General features: G+C 39.3%; 1 protein-coding gene across 6 annotated transcripts in view; it reads left to right on the forward strand.

Annotated features, from left to right (window-relative positions):
• The window catches only part of C14H8orf34 (chromosome 14 C8orf34 homolog), a 354,631-nt gene that overhangs the window by 273,735 nt on the left and 65,005 nt on the right, over positions 1 to 15,891 (forward strand). The window contains exon 11 of one of the 6 annotated variants that reach the window (XM_055546199.1): positions 249 to 427. The exons of 4 other annotated variants lie outside the window; for them this stretch is intronic. In XM_055546199.1, the coding sequence (XP_055402174.1) occupies positions 249 to 395 (147 nt within the window). In that variant the 3' untranslated portion in view covers positions 396 to 427. Of the gene's footprint in view, positions 1 to 248; positions 428 to 2,662; positions 3,052 to 15,891 lie in introns of those variants that run through there. One more of the 6 variants, XM_055546200.1, reaches the window with a different exon arrangement.

The raw sequence follows: 15,891 nt of genomic DNA on the forward strand, positions 1-15,891 counted from the left end.
TCTCCAGGGGATCTTCCCAACCCAAGGATGGAACCCAGATCTCCCACATTGCAGGCGGATTCTTTACCATCTGAGCCACCAGGGAAGCCCCCACTATCAATAGCCAATATTAAAGATAGGATTATTCATTAGATTGAAGGTGAAAAAGTGATTTGAGGGACTAAATCTTAAGACAAATAAATTCTATGAAAGCAAAGGATCATTAAATTTGGAGCATAAAAGACTAATCTTGTTTGGATCCTTGACAGGTGAAGGAGTATGAGAAACCAGAGCAGCCTGACAAGAAGGGAATCTTAAAATTCAGAGGGGACTCAAAGGAAAACAAAGAGGAAAATAATACATGTAGCAGAAAATATTTATTTGGCAAACTTGATACAGAAGTTAGACTCAAGTGATTACAGAATCATCTTAATAAAGTAGATGTATACTTAGTTGGATTAGAGGTGAAATTTGATTACTTTTAGGCTTGACTTGACAATATTAAGTATGCTTTCTGGATTAGTAAATAAACCATTTTTTTAATTGATGTTCTAGGGACAAATAATGACTTTTTTACCCCCACTCTTTAATGACTCTATTTCTATTCTCGAGTAGCAAGGTGTGGACCTGATTGTCTGAAGTTGGAATTTCCCAGACATATATTATTTTCTCAAGATTCCATGAATATGAACTTAAAAAAAGAGTAAATTGGGGTTAGATACAATATTCTTTTGATAACAACTGTAATTGGAAAACATGAAGATAAAGAAACATTTATGTGCATGTCTCCAGTAATGCATACAGCTAATGTGCAAATTCAGAAAAGAGCTTTGATAGGAAAGACATTGTTTCTAAGGGAATTTATTTTTATTGTACAGAAGGTGAATTGATTTTGCTAATATTTAAAAGTTTTATTCAGCCAGTGAAGTAGATAGGTCAGCAAAGAGTTCCACTTGTATTTCTAGTCCCTGTTGGATTGTTAATAAGTACGGTGGAATCTTCTTATAACAATTCTTGGGTGCTCTTGGAATTGTGTTAAAAAAAAAAAAAAAGAATTCCACTACACTCAGTGATCACTTATTGCTGAGACAAGGAAAAATTTGCAATTCACTGAAATCATACTACTTTTAAAAAATCTATTTGTTTATTTGGCTGTGTTGGGTCTTAATTGTGGCATGTATAATCTTCGTTGCATCATGTGGGTTCTTTCATTGTGCACACGTACTCTTTAGTCGTAGCACATGGTGTGGCACACGGGCTTCGTTTCCCCACAGCATATGGGATCTGACTTCCCTGACCAGAGATTGAACTCATGTCCCTTGCATTGCGAGATGAGACATCCACATATGACTTTTACAATATGTAGGTTGCACAAATGCTTTGTATTTCTCTACTCTAGAAACCTGCATGAAGCCAAATAGTGTAGGTCCCCTTGGAGAGTCATTCCTTTAACACCATTTCTTCTCTCCCAGATCATTGCCTCTTCTCTCATAAAGCATACCATAAAGAGATCTATACACTTAAAAGATATAAAATTACCTATGTATAAAATAAATGAGGTATCGGATATATGGTATAGCACAGGGAATAGGGAATATAGTCAATATTTTATCATAACTTTAAATGGAATACAACTTATGAAATATTAAATCACTGTGTTGTACTCCTGAAACTAACATAATATTGTAAATCAACTAAACTCTAGTAAAAATAAGATATAAAATTACAAAATTATCACTTAGACTTGACAAGCATAAAAACAATTGTTCCTGTAGCTTTCCAGTATAAGATATGGGTATAAATTTTTAGTGGACTTCTAGACAATTTCTTTCAGAGAATGCAATGGCAACCCACTCCAGTGTTCTTGCCTGGAGAATCCCAGGGACAGGGGAGCCTGGTGGGCTGCCATCTATGGGGTCGCACAGAGTCGGACATGACTGAAGCGACTTAGCAGCAGCAGCAGCAGCAAATTTCTTTAACTATGAACTTTGATACTCCTACTTTCCACCTTTTTTCTTATTAGTGGTGTTCCTCCCTACAAACAACCCTTCCCTAATAAAAACTATGTTTCATCATCTTCACAACTTGACACTTTAAATAATAAGACATCTTCAAAATTCTTTTTCATACCCAAATATAATTTTATGATGAGTAAATTGTTACACATATTTTAGAGAGTTTGTGATTTATGTAAATTGATTTAAATAGCTGACCAGTGAACAAAATGTTGAATGTATAGGTTAATGAACAAGCTCTAATTTTTTCTTACGCTGTATGGCTAGCATGTGAAAAATGGGAACACAGCATTTATGGAATTAAAATTAAATATATTTTAACTTGCACTCTTGCAAAATAAAGAAGGAAAGATTAATATTCATGATCATCTCACCAATAGAAATAATAAATTATGGTGGATTGTTTCTTGAAAAGCAATATTTACAAACTGCTGGCAGGTAATTGGAGTAGTGAATTGTCTGCTAATGAATAGAAATTAGTATGCATTTTGTTCCACCCTAAAGGTTTTTACTGTTTCATTTTCCCTCTACCCTATAGAATTTTCCATAGTTTTCATTACTCACAGATTTAGGACGCCTATAAACTGCTTAAAACCAAGTACTATAGTAGACAAGTTATCTAACCAAATTTTGGCATCTACTGAGATTTTTCCTTTTGACATTTTTAGGTCTGTTGATTACTAACGCACTGAGGATGGAAATATTTGCCCAAACCTATACAAATATTATATTTTAAAACTTCTATGATTTTTTAAAATGTAACTTCTAAATGTCATATTTTCCCTGGAAAAAATGACCTGAGATGATAAGTATGATATAATGAGTGGTAAAACATTGATTATAGTTTTGTAATTAATCACTTTCTCTATATAATTTCACTATTTATCCATTAGTAAAATTATGAAATTATTTCTTGGGGTCAGTTAAATTCTGCATTTTATTATTAAGATAGTTGGGGAAGGAAGAATGAACTAATATGTACTCATGTATAATAAGTACAATTAATTTCTAAGAAAACAATGCTCAGGAAGATGTATGACAACATGGTATTAAAGACTTGAGATCCCAACTCAGAATGACTCCATTTATTCTTTTCTTTTTAATTATTTTATTTATTTGGAGGAGAATCACTTTGGTAACTCCAGCCACACATTGACACAGATCAGCCTCAGGCACACATGTGCCCCCAGTCCTGAAGCCCTCTCCCACCTCCCACCCCACCCCATCCTTCTGGGTTGTCCCAGAGCACTGGCTGTTTACAAGAACTAGGACATGGAAGCAACCTAGATATCCATCTGCAGATGAATGGATAAGGAAGTTATGGTACATTAATTCTTATAAATCGGATGGGCAGAAAAGAAAATGTATTTTGACATTTTCAGTATTTTCAAATGATTGCTAATTCTCTATTAAAATGATTTCCAGGCCCTGCAAATTTCATTTGGTCAGTATATAAATATACTGAAGCAGAGGAAAAGCAATATGGATGTTTGTATAGTGAGGTAAAAACTTCATATTCTGATTATGAACTGTGCAGGGTGCATGTCGAAATGGTCTCTTTGTGTGTGAAGCACAGGAAGTTAACATTCAGTCCCTTAGTGAGGATGGAAAAACATTAAGATCCTCATAAAAAGGATTTTCCTTACATGTTCATCTTCTTCTTTGACTATAAAATCTACATCAATTACATAAAAATGACTGGATACAAAGTGCTTTCCTAGAGATGCTTAAATATTTGTGGGCTTCTTTGCTCTCTCAACCACATTAATTTAATCAAGATTTTTTTTTTAATCTATTATAAGATGTAGCCACATATAAAGTCAGAGTTTCAGGAGTTTGCTGACTCAAATGGAAAAAAATATAATATATTCCTGCTATTACATTGAACTATAATGTATATTAGAAGAGCATTAGAGAAAGAGATTATTTTAAGAGCTATGTTTGAAAGGATGTTGACTGTTGGGTCATACTGAATATCCATCCTTTAAGATATTGAACTCTTTTTTTCTCTTTTCCATGCATCACAGATTTTTAGAGAGATTTCCAAAAGTTAATAAAAGATTAACATCTATATAAATATTAGATTTGCAAAATATTTCAAAACTGCAATTCAGTATAACTTCCTATTATCTATGTTAAAGCTTTATTTCAAATTTGTTTGCTTTCAAATTATAAATATAATAGTATTTATTATAAAATTTTTGGGAAAATTCAGTAAAGAATATAATTTAAAATCAGAAAAACCACAAGATAGATGAATTTTCACATTTTGTTTTGTTTTTCCAATAATTTATGCATATATATATCTGTAAATATGTCATAATTTAAACTTTGAAAAATAGTCCATTAGCAACTTTGATTCTGTGTTTTCTTTACATATGATAATAATCTGACATAAAATTGTTTTAATGCCTTGTTTTAATACCCATATATTTTTGAAGACTTATCTGTTTTAGTATCTATTAGACCAAATATCTGGAGAAGGCGATGGCACCCCACACCAGTACTCTTGCCTGGAAAATCCCATGGACGGAGGAGTCTGGTAGGCTGCAGTCCATGGGGTCGCGAAGAGTCGGACACGACTGAGCGACTCCCCTTTCACTTTTCACTTTCATGCATTGGAGAAGGAAATGGCAACCCACGCCAGTGTTCTTGCCTGGAGAATCCCAGGGAAGGGGAGCCTGTTGGGCTGCCGTCTCTGGGGTCGCACAGAGTCGGACACGACTGAAGTGACTTAGCAGCAGCAGCAGCAGACAAAATATCCTCTTACATTTTTAAAGTTTAAGACTTTAATTTTAGTGTCAAACCATATTTCAGAGTTGTTATATTTGAATCAACGTTAGGTGTTTTGGTTGGATAGTCTCAGTTAGTTTGTCCCAGGCTAATGGTTGTGAATTGGATGGTCATGAATTGGGAACAGGTGTGTTGGTATCCGGGCATTCCAGCTTTCCCATTAAATCCTCTGAGTCATATTCTGGTGCAAATAAGCAATTCCATGTCCTGCTGTGTGTTGTACAAATGTTATTTTCTGTGTTTGTTTTTAATGTGAAAAAATATGGGAAACATTTAGATTTGGGGCTTAGAAGAAATGTTTTGGAGATAACTGCACAAAATCATCATTAGTTTTCTTTAGACTGGATTGCTAAAAAGATCAAAGAGTATGAACTATTCTTAAGTCCTTGATACATACCAGAAAAAGTTCATTTTTCACTTTAACCAGGACTCTCCTAAACCTTTACTGGAATGAAATGTTCTCTTAAAATGTTTAAGTGAATAAACAAAAATTGTACCAAAAAAATCTATCTTACTGGTAAATGTAATATGGAATATTTTTAGTGTTTAAAGTTGGGTTTCTTTATTAGTAAATTTCTTTGATTACAAATGAATAAATTTTATATAAACTTATTAGACATGTATTTTTATTTTTTATGAATTGCTTTTTCTTGCCATCAGTTTATTTTGGGCTGTTTGTTTTCCTGTTGACTTATTAGTATTCATTATGCATAATGACTTGTTCTGTTTTATAGATATAATTAGTCATTTTTATTTTGCTTTATGTTGTTCATGATAGTTTTTTTTAATTACACTGAAGCTATGCTTTTCTCTTTCGGATTTCTTCCATTTTTTACACATAGTCTCCCCTCCCCAATATGAGATATTTACCTAAAAGTTGTCTACATATTCCCCTTAAATTCTGTAATCTGTTTTGAATCTATTTTGGTGGTTATTGTGAGATAGGAATGTAAGAATGTATTTAGAAATAAAATATGTAGTGTCATTTATTTTTGAGAACCCATCCTTTTCTTATTCTGAATTTTTCTTTTCATCTGAATAATGTATAAAAATGTCATAATTAATACTTATTTAATACTAACTTTTGCCAGATAACTTATACACAGTATTCATTATTGTTTGCCGTTCAGTCTTAGTTATTGCTGCTGCTGCTAACTCGCCTCAGTCGTGTCCAACTCTGTGCGACCCCATAGACGGCAGCCCAACAGGCTCCCCTTCCCTGGGATTCTCTAGGCAAGAACACTGGAGTGGGTTGCCATTTCCTTCTCCAATGTATGAAAGTGAAAAGTGAAAGGGAAGTCGCTCAGTCGTGTCCGACTCTTCGTGACCCCATGGACTGCAGCCTACCAGGCTCCTCCGTCCATGGGATTTTCCAGGCAAGAGTACTGGAGTGGGCTACCATCGCCTTCTCCGTCTTAATTATTAAATACTTAATTATTCAGTTCAGTTCAGTTCAGTCGCTCAGTCATGTCGGACTCTTTGCAACCCCATGAATCGCAGCATGCCAGGCCTCCCTGTCCATCACCAACTCCCGGAGTTCACTCAGACTCATATCCATCAAGTCAGTGATGCCATCCAGCCATCTCATCCTCTGTCGTCCCCTTCTCCTCCCGCCCCTAATCCCTCCCAGCATCAGAGTCTTTTCCAATGAGTCAACTCTTCGCATGAGGTGGCCAAAGTACTGGAGTTTAAGCTTTAGCATCGTTCCTTCCAAAGAAATCCCAAGGCTGATCTCCTTCAGAATGGACTGGTTGGATCTCCTTGCAGTCCAGGGGACTCTCAAGAGTCTTCTTCAACACCACAGTTCTAACGCATCAATTCTTTGGCACTCAGCTTTCTTCACAGTCCAACTATCACATCCATACATGACCACTGGAAAAACCAAGCCTTGACTAGATGGACCTTTGTTGGCAAAGTAATGTCTCTGCTTTTGAATATGCTATCTAGGTTGGTCATAACTTTCCTTCCAAGAAGTAAGTGTCTTTTAATTTCATGGCTGCAATCACCATCTGCAGTGATTTTGAAGCCCCCCAAAAAATAAAGTCTGACACCGTTTCCTCTGTTTCCCATCTATTTCCCATGAAGTGATGGGACCAGATGCCATGATCTTCGTTTTCTGAATGTTGAGCTTTAAGCCAACTTTTCACTCTCCTCTTTCACCTTCATCAAGAGGCTTTTTAGTTCCTCTTCAATTTCTGCCATATGGGTGGTGTCATCTGCATATCTGAGGTTATTGATATTTCTCCCAGCAATCTTGATTCTACCTTGCGCTTCTTCCAGCCCAGCATTCCTCATGATGTACTCTGCATAGAAGTTAAATAAGCAGGGTGACAATATACAGCCTTGAAGTACTCCTTTTCCTATTTGGAACCAGTCTGTTGTTCCATGTCCAGTTCTAACTGTTGCTTCCTGACCTGCATACAAATTTCTAAAGAGGCAGGTCAGGTGGTCTGGTATTCCCATCTCTTTCAGAGTTTTCCACAGTTTATCGTGATCCACACAGTCAAAGGCTTTGGCATAGTCAGTAATGCAAAATAGATGTTTTTCTGGAACTCTCTTGCTTTTTCGATGATCCAGCGGATGTTGGCAATTTGGTCTCTGGTTCTTCTGCCTTTTCTAAAACCAGCTTGAACATCTGGAAGTTCACAGTTCACGTATTGCTGACACCTGGCTTGGAGAATTTTGAGTATTACTTTACTAGCATGTGAGATGAGTGCAATTGTGCGGTAGTTTGAGCATTCTTGGGCATTGCCTTTCTTTGGGATTGGAATGCAAACTGACCTTTTCCAGTCCTGTGGCCACTGCTGAGTTTTTCAAATTTGCTGGCATATTGAGTGCAGCACGTTCACAGCATCATCTTTGAGGATTTGAAATAGCTCAACTGGAATTCCATCACCTCCACAAGCTTTGTTCGTAGTGATGCTTTCTAAGGCCCACTTGACTTCACATTCCAGGATGTCTGGTTCTAGGCAAGTGATCACACCATCGTGCTTATCTGGGTCTTGAAGATCTTTTTTGTACAGTTCTTCTATGTATTCTTGCCACCTCTTCTTAATATCTTCTGCTTCTGTTAGGTCCATACCATTTCTGTCCTTTATCAAGCCTATCTTTGCATGAAATGTTCCCTTGATATCTCTAATTTTCTTGAAGGGATCTCTAGTCTTTCACATTCTGTTGTTTTCCTCTATTTCTTTGCATTGATCACTGAAGAAGGATTTCTTATCTCTCCTTGCTGTTCTTTGGAACTCTGCAATCAGATGCTTATATCTTTCCTTTTTTCCTTTGCTGTTTGTGTCTCTTCTTTTCACTGCTATTTGTAAGGCCTCCCCAGACAGCCATTTTGCTTTTTTGCATTTCTTTTCCATGGGGATGGTCTTGATCCCTGTCTCCTGTACAATGTCACAAACTTCAGTCCATAGTTCATCAGGCACTCTATCTATCAGATCTAGTTCCTTAAAGCTATTTCTCACTTCCACTGTATAATCATAAGGGATTTGATTTAGGCCATACCTGAATGGTCTAGTGGTTTTCCCTACTTACTTCAATTTCAGTTTGAATTTGGCAATAAGGAGTTCATGATCTGAGCCACAGTCAGCTCCTGGTCTTGTTTTTGTTGACTGTATAGAGCTTCTCCATCTTTGGCAGCAAAGAATATAATCAATCTGAATTTGGTGTTGACCATCTGGTGATGTCCCTGTATAGAATCTTCTCTTATGTTGTTGGAAGTGGGTGTTTGCTATGACCAGTGCATTTTCTTGGCAAAACTCTATTAGCCTTTGCCCTGCTTCATTCCATATTCCTAGGCCAAATTTGCCTGTTACTCCAGGTGTTTCTTGACTTCCTACTTTTGCATTCCACTCCCTTATAATGAAAAGGACATCTTTTTTGGGTATTATTTCTAAAAGGTCTTGTAGATCTTCATAGAACCATTCAACTTCAGCTTCTTCAGTGTTACTGGTTGGGGCATAGACTTGGATTACTGTGATATTGAATGGTTTGTCTTGGAAACGAACAGAGATCATTCTGTTTTTGAGATTCTGTTTTTGAGATTGCATCCAAGTACTGCATTTCGAACTCTTTTGTTGACCATGATGGCTACTCCATTTCTTCTGAGGGATTCCTGCCCACAGTAGTAGATATAATGGTCATTGGAGTTAAATTCACCCATTCCAGTCCATTTTAGTTTGCTGATTCCTAGAATGTCGATGTTCACTCTTGCCATCTCTTATTTGACCACTTCCAATTTGCCTTCAATCATGGACCTGACATTCCAGGTTCCTATGCAATATTGCTCTTTACAGCATCAGACCTTGCTTCTATCACCAGTCACATCCACAACGGGGTATTGTTTTTGCTTTGGCTCCATCCCTTCATTCTTTCTGGAGTTATTTCTCCACTGATCTCCAGTAGCATATTGGGCACCTAATGACCTGGGGAGTTCCTCTTTCAGTATCCTATCATTTTGCCTTTTCATACTGTTCATGGGGTTCTCAAGGCAAGAATACTGAAGTGGTTTGCCATTCCCTTCTCCAGTGGACCACATTCTGTCAGATCTCTCCACCATGACCCGCCTGTCTTGGGTGGCCCCACGGGCATTGCTTATTTTCATTGAGTTAGACAAGGCTGTGGTCCTAGTGTGATTAGACTGACTAGTTTTCTGTGAGTATGGTTTCAGTGTGTCTGCCCTCTGATGCCCACTTGCCACACCTACCGTCTTACTTGGATTTCTCTTATCTTGGACGTGGGGTATCTCTTCACAGCTGCTCCAGCAAAGCCACTGCTCCTTACCTTGGATGAGGGGTATCTCCTCACAGCCACCCCTTCTGACCTTGAACGTGGAATAGCTCCTCTAGACCCTCCTGCGCCCATTCAGCCACAGCTCCTTAGAGGTGGGATTGCTCCTCCCAGCCGCAGCCCCTGGCCTCGGGCATGAGGTAGGTCCTCCTGGCTACCGCCCTGGCCTTGGACATGGGGTAGCTCCTCTAGGCCGCCACCCCTGACCTCGGACGTGGGGTAGCTCCTCTCGGCAGTTCCTGCGCCATCGCAGCCTGGCACTCTCGGCCACTGCCCATGACCTCTGATGTGGGGTAACTCCTCTTGGCCACCTCCCCTCGGGCATGGGGTCCTCCCGGCTTCTGACCCTGACCTCGGACATGGGGTAGCTCCTCTCGGCTGCGCTAAGTGCACGGGTCGCAGCCGCCCGCGCATTAGGCATGAGCTAAATCAAATCCCTTATGATTATACAGTGAAAGTGACAAATAGATTGAAGGGATTAGGTCTGACAGAGTGCCTCAAGAACTATGAATGGAGGATTGTAACATTGTGCAGGAGGCTGTGATCAAAACCATCCCCAAGAAGAAGAAAAGCAAAAAAGGCAAAATGGTTGCTGAAGAGAAGGGAAAGACAAAGGAGAAAAGATATATCCATCTGAATGCAGGGTTTCAGTGAATAGCAAGAAGAGATAAGAAAGTCTTCCTCAGTGATCAGTGCAAAGAAATAGAGGAAAACAATAGAATGGGAAAGACTAAAGATCTTTTCAAGAAAATTAGAGATACCAAGGGAACATTTCATGCAAAGATGGGCACAATAAAGGACAGAAATGGTATGGACCTAACAGAAACAGAAGATATTAAGGAGAGGTGGCAAGAATACACAGAACTATACAAACAAGATCTTCACGACCTAGATAATCACCATGGTGTGATCACTCACCTAGATCCAGACATCCTGGAATGCGAAGTCAAGTGGGCCTTAGGAAGCATCACCAGGAACAAAGCTAGTGGGAGGTGATGGAATTCCAGCTGAGCTATTTCAAATTCTAAAAGATGATGCTGTGAAAGTGCTACACTCAATATGCCAGCAAACTTGGAAAAACCAGCAGTGGCCACAGGATTAGAAAAAGTCAGTTTTCATTCCAATCCCAAAGAAAGCCAATGCAAAAGAATGTTCAAACTTCCACACAATTGCACTCATCTCACACGTTAGCAAAGTAATGCTCAAAATTCTCCAAGCCAGGCTTCAACAGTATGTGAACTAAGAACTTCCAGATGTTCAAGCTGAATTTAGAAAAGGCAGAAGAACCAGAGTTAAAATTGCCAGCATCTGTTGGATCATCAAAAAAGCAAGAAAATTCCAGATAAACTACTTCTGCTTCATTGACCACGCTAAAGCCTTTGACTGTGTGGATCACAACAAACTGTGGAAAATTCTTAAAGAGATGGGAATACCAGACCACCTTACTTGCCTCCTAAGAAATCTGTATGCAGGTCAAGAAGCAACAGTTAGAACTGGACATGGATCAATGAACTGGTTCTAAATTGGGAAAGGAGTAAGTCAAGGTTGTGTATTGTTGCTTTGCTTATTTAACTTACATGCATAGTACATCATGAGAAATGCTGAACTGGATGAAGCACAAGCTGGAATCAAGATTGCTAGAAATATCAATAACCTCAGATATGCATATGATACCACCCTTATGGCAGAAAGTGAAGAGGAAATAGACTCGATGAAAGTAAAAGAGGAGAGTGAAAAAACTGACCAGAAACTCAACATTCAAAAAACTAAGATCATGGCATCGGTCCCATCACTTCAGGGCATGTAGATGTGGAAACAACGGAAACAGTGCCAGACTTTATTTTCTTGGGCTCCCAAATCACTGCAGATGGTGACTGCAGCAATGAAATTAAAAGACGCTTGCTCCTTGGAAGAAAAGCTATGACCAATTAGACAGCATAGTAAAAAGCAGAGACATTCCTTTGCCAACAAAGGTCTGTCTAGTCAAAGCTATGGTTTTTCCAGTAGTCATGTATAGATGTGAGAGTTGGACCGTAAAGAAAGCTAAGTGCCAAAGAATTGATGCTTTTGAACTGTGATGTTGGAGAAGACTCTTGAGAGTCCCTTGGACTGCAAGGAGATTCAACCAGTCAGTCCTAAAGGAAGCCAGTCCTGAATATTCATTGGAAGGACTGATGCTGAAGCTGAAGCTCCAGTACTTTGGCTACCTGATGCAAAGAACTGACTCATTGAAAAAGCCCCTAATGCTGGGAAAGATTGAAGGCAGGAGGAGAAGGGGTCGACAGGATGAGATGGATAAATGGCATCACCAGCTCAATGGACATGAGTTTGAGCAAGCTCTTGGAGTTGTTGATGGACAGGGAAGCCTGGTGTGCTGCAGTCCATGGGGTAGCAAAGAGTTGGAAATGACTGAGCGACTGAAATGAAATGATTATCCAACTTATAGATGGGGAAACTGAGAGCTAGGGAGATGTGATAACTTTCCATACTTCCATTTGTAAGCAAAGGACCCAAGAGTGCACGCACCGTAGGCAGCCCAAGTCCAGGGTCTGCTCCCTTAACCACTGTTTCATCTGGATTTGGAGTGTTAGCTTCAGTTGCCATGCCCACTCTTTTTGTTTTAGTTATTACATGCTTTATTAATAATATAGAGAAAGCCCTTTCTTTCGCTCTTATTTTGCAAAATCAAGGAATGTAACCATCATACAGTACCTAGCTAGTGTTTATCAAAGCATGTGACTTCTGTGATTTTTTTTTTTTAAATATAGGTTTAGCATTTGGTTTTTCAAAGGAACCTTGGTATATCATTTACCAGAATACAGGAACCTACTCACCAGTCTCTGGAGATTATTTAGTTTGCTTATATAAAAAGCATTTCATCTAGTGATATTTGCAGCATTTCTGAAACAAGGCTTAAATAATTTTCGCATGAATGTTCTAAATTAGAGACATAATTGATAGCTTTGCTTCCAGTTATTTTGTTCTGTACATTGGGACATTTGATTCAAAATAACATGAGCTTCTTGGGAAAAAGGAAGATGAGTAATTTATAAGTAACTCTCTATGATGTCCCAACTATAAAAAGTTATTCGTGTTTCTTCAGAATTGTGAATCAGATGCCTGTATTTATTTTCTTTAAGTAGGAATTTTGGGAACTCATCATTTCCTTTAAGTTTCACTGATTTTTTTTTTAACATTTATTAAGAAAGTATTTGCCTTACAATAGTAAGAAAGCAGATATGTCCTAAAAGGGAATATCTAGAAGGATCAGTCAATCTAAGAAGAATATTAATATTAATATAAAGGTTTTATTGCCTAAGGAGACAGACCTCAACTGAAGTCAAGAAAAAAATAATTTGAAAAATGATAAAAAAAAATTCAGTTCAGATGAGTTTAGTCACTCAGTCGTGTCCAACTCTTTGCGACCCCATGAATCACAGCACGCCAGGCCTCCCTGTCCATCACCAACTCCCGGAGTTCACTCAGACTCATCCATCGAGTTGGTGATGCCATCCAGCCATCTCATCCTCTGTTGTCCTCTTCTCCTCCTGCCCCCAATTGCTCCCAGCATCAGGGTCTTTTCCAATAAGTCAACTCTTCGCATGAGGTGGCCAAAGTACTGGAGTTTCAGCTTTAGCATCATTCCTTCCAAAGAAATTACAGGGCTGATCTCCTTCAGAATGGACTGGCTGGATCTCCTTGCCATCCAAGGGACTCTCAAGAGTCTTCTCCAACACCAAAGTTCAAAAGCATCATTTGTTCTGCGCTCAGCCTTCTTCACAGTCCAACTCTCACATCCATACATGACCACTGAAAAAATCATAGCCTTGACTAGATGGACCTTTGTTGGCAAAGGAATGTCTCTGCTTTTGAATATGCTATCTAGGTTGGTCATAACTTTCCTTCCAAGGAGTAAGTGTCTTTTAATTTCATGGGTGCAATCACCATCTGCAGTGATTTTCAAGCCCCCCCAAAAAAGTTTGACACTGTTTCCACTGTTTCCCCATCTATTTCCCATGAAGTGATGGCACCAAATGCCATGATCTTCGTTTTCTGAATGTTGAGTTTTAAGCCAACTTTTTCACTCTCCACTTTCACTTTCATCAAGAGGCTTTTTAGTTCCTCTTCACTTTCTGCCATAAAGGTGGTGTCATCTGCATATCTGAGGTTATTGGTATTTCTCCCAGCAATCTTGATTCCAGCTTGTGCTTCTTCCAGCCCAGTGTTTCTCATGATGTACTTTGCATAGAAGTTAAATAAACAGAAGTTAAATATACAGCCTTGACGTACTCCTTTTCCTATTTGGAACCAGTCTGTTGTTCCATGTCCAGTTCTAGCTGTTGCTTCCTGACCTGCATATAGGTTTCTCAAGAGGCAGATCAGGTGGTCTGGTATTCCCATCTCTTTCAGAATTTTCCACAGTTTATTGTGATCCACACAGTCAAAGGTTTTGGCATAGTCAGTAATGCAGAAATAGATGTTTTTCTGGAGCTCTCTTGCTTTTTTGATGATCCAGCAGATGTTGGCAATTTGAACTTTGGTTCCTCTGCCTTTTCTAAAACCAGCTTGAACATCTGGAAGTTCACGGTTCACATATTGCTATGTCTCCAAGACATTATTCTTGGAGACCATAAAAGTTAAGAAATATTTATGTAGAATCTGTTCTTCAAGAAAAGATTTTTCCAGGGCAGGAACAGAGACGCAGATGTAGAGAAAGACTTGTGGACACGGGGTGGGGGAAGGAGAGAGTGGGATGAATTGAGAGAGTGGCATTGACATATATACGCTACCATGTATAAAAGAGCTAGCTAGTGGGAAGCTGCTGCATAGCACACGGAGCTCAGCTCAGTGCTCTGTGATGACCTGAATGGGGGGGTGGAGATGGAAGTTCAGTTCAGTTCAGTTCAGATGGGAGGGAAGCTCAAAAAGGGAGGGGATATATGTATACATATAGCTGATTCATGTTGTGCAGCAGAAACTAACAACAGTAAAAAACAATTTTTGTTTTTGTTGTCTAGTCGCTAAGTCATGTCCAACTCTTTTGTGACCCCATGAATGGTAGGCTCCTCTGTCCGTGGGATTTCCTAAGCAAGAATACTGCAGTGGGTTGCCGTTTCTTTCTTTAGGGGATCTTTCCGACCCTGGGATAGAACCCATGTCTCCTGCATTGGCAGGCGGATTCTTTACTATGAGCCGCCAGGGAAGCACTATGTGGATGATAGTAAACTATAAATCTAGGGGCCAGGCTTTCCTGCTTGAGATTCACTGTGGTAGATATCGATAAAAGTATGGAAAGGGAAACAAGGCTGGATAGCAACTCTTTTTCTCTGAAACTGTATCTCCTTAAGAGTGAGTACCCTGGAGGTAACCAGGTAACCAAACAGGAAAATATGTGGCCTTCCAGGGACAGGCCCTCCCCGATATCCCTAAATTACTTAGATATTAGTATGTGATGCACACTTTCTGAATTGTTTTCCAGATGTTAAACTGCCTGCCTTACCCCACCAAATGGAAGATGTTAACTACTTGATGACCATGAACACATAGCTCTAGGCCTTTTGGAGCCTAAGGACTGGTAGTGCTAACCCCTATGACAACACCCTGGTACCTCAGTTCAGTTCAGTTACTGAGTCATGTCCGACTCCTTGTGACCCCATCGACTGCAGCACACCAGGCTTCCCTGACCATCACCAACTCTTGGAGTTTACTCAAACTCATGTCCATCGAGTCGGTGATGCCATCTAACCATCTCATCCTCTGTCGTCCCCTTCTCCTGCCTTCAATCTTTCCCAGCACTAGGGGCTTTTCTAATGAGTCAGTTCTTGGCATGAGGTAGCCAAAGTATTGGAGCTTCAGCTTCAGCATCAGTCCTTCCAATGAATATTCAGGACTGGCTTCCTTTAGGACTGACTGGTTGAATCTCTTTGAAGTCCAAGAGATTCTCAAGTCTTCTCCAACATCACAGTTCAAAAGCATAAATTCTTCGGCACTCAGCTTTCTTTATGGTCCAACTCTCATATCCATACATGACTACTGGAAAAACCATAGCCTTGACTAGACTGACCTTTGTTGGCAAAGGAATGTCTCTGGTTTTTAATATGCTGTCTAGATTGGTCATAGCTTTTCTTCCAAGGAGCAAGCATCTTTTAATTTCATGGCTGCAGTCACCATCTGCGGTGATTTGGGAACCCCCAAATATAAGGTCTGTCACTGTTTCCACTGTTTCCCCATCTGTTTGCCATGAAGTGATGGGACCAGATACCACAATCCTAGTTTTTCTTAAGTTGAGTTTTAAGTCAACTTTTTCACG

The sequence above is a fragment of the Bubalus kerabau genome, chromosome 14 (genome assembly GCF_029407905.1).
Source record: "Bubalus kerabau isolate K-KA32 ecotype Philippines breed swamp buffalo chromosome 14, PCC_UOA_SB_1v2, whole genome shotgun sequence".
Taxonomy (NCBI): domain Eukaryota; kingdom Metazoa; phylum Chordata; class Mammalia; order Artiodactyla; family Bovidae; genus Bubalus; species Bubalus kerabau.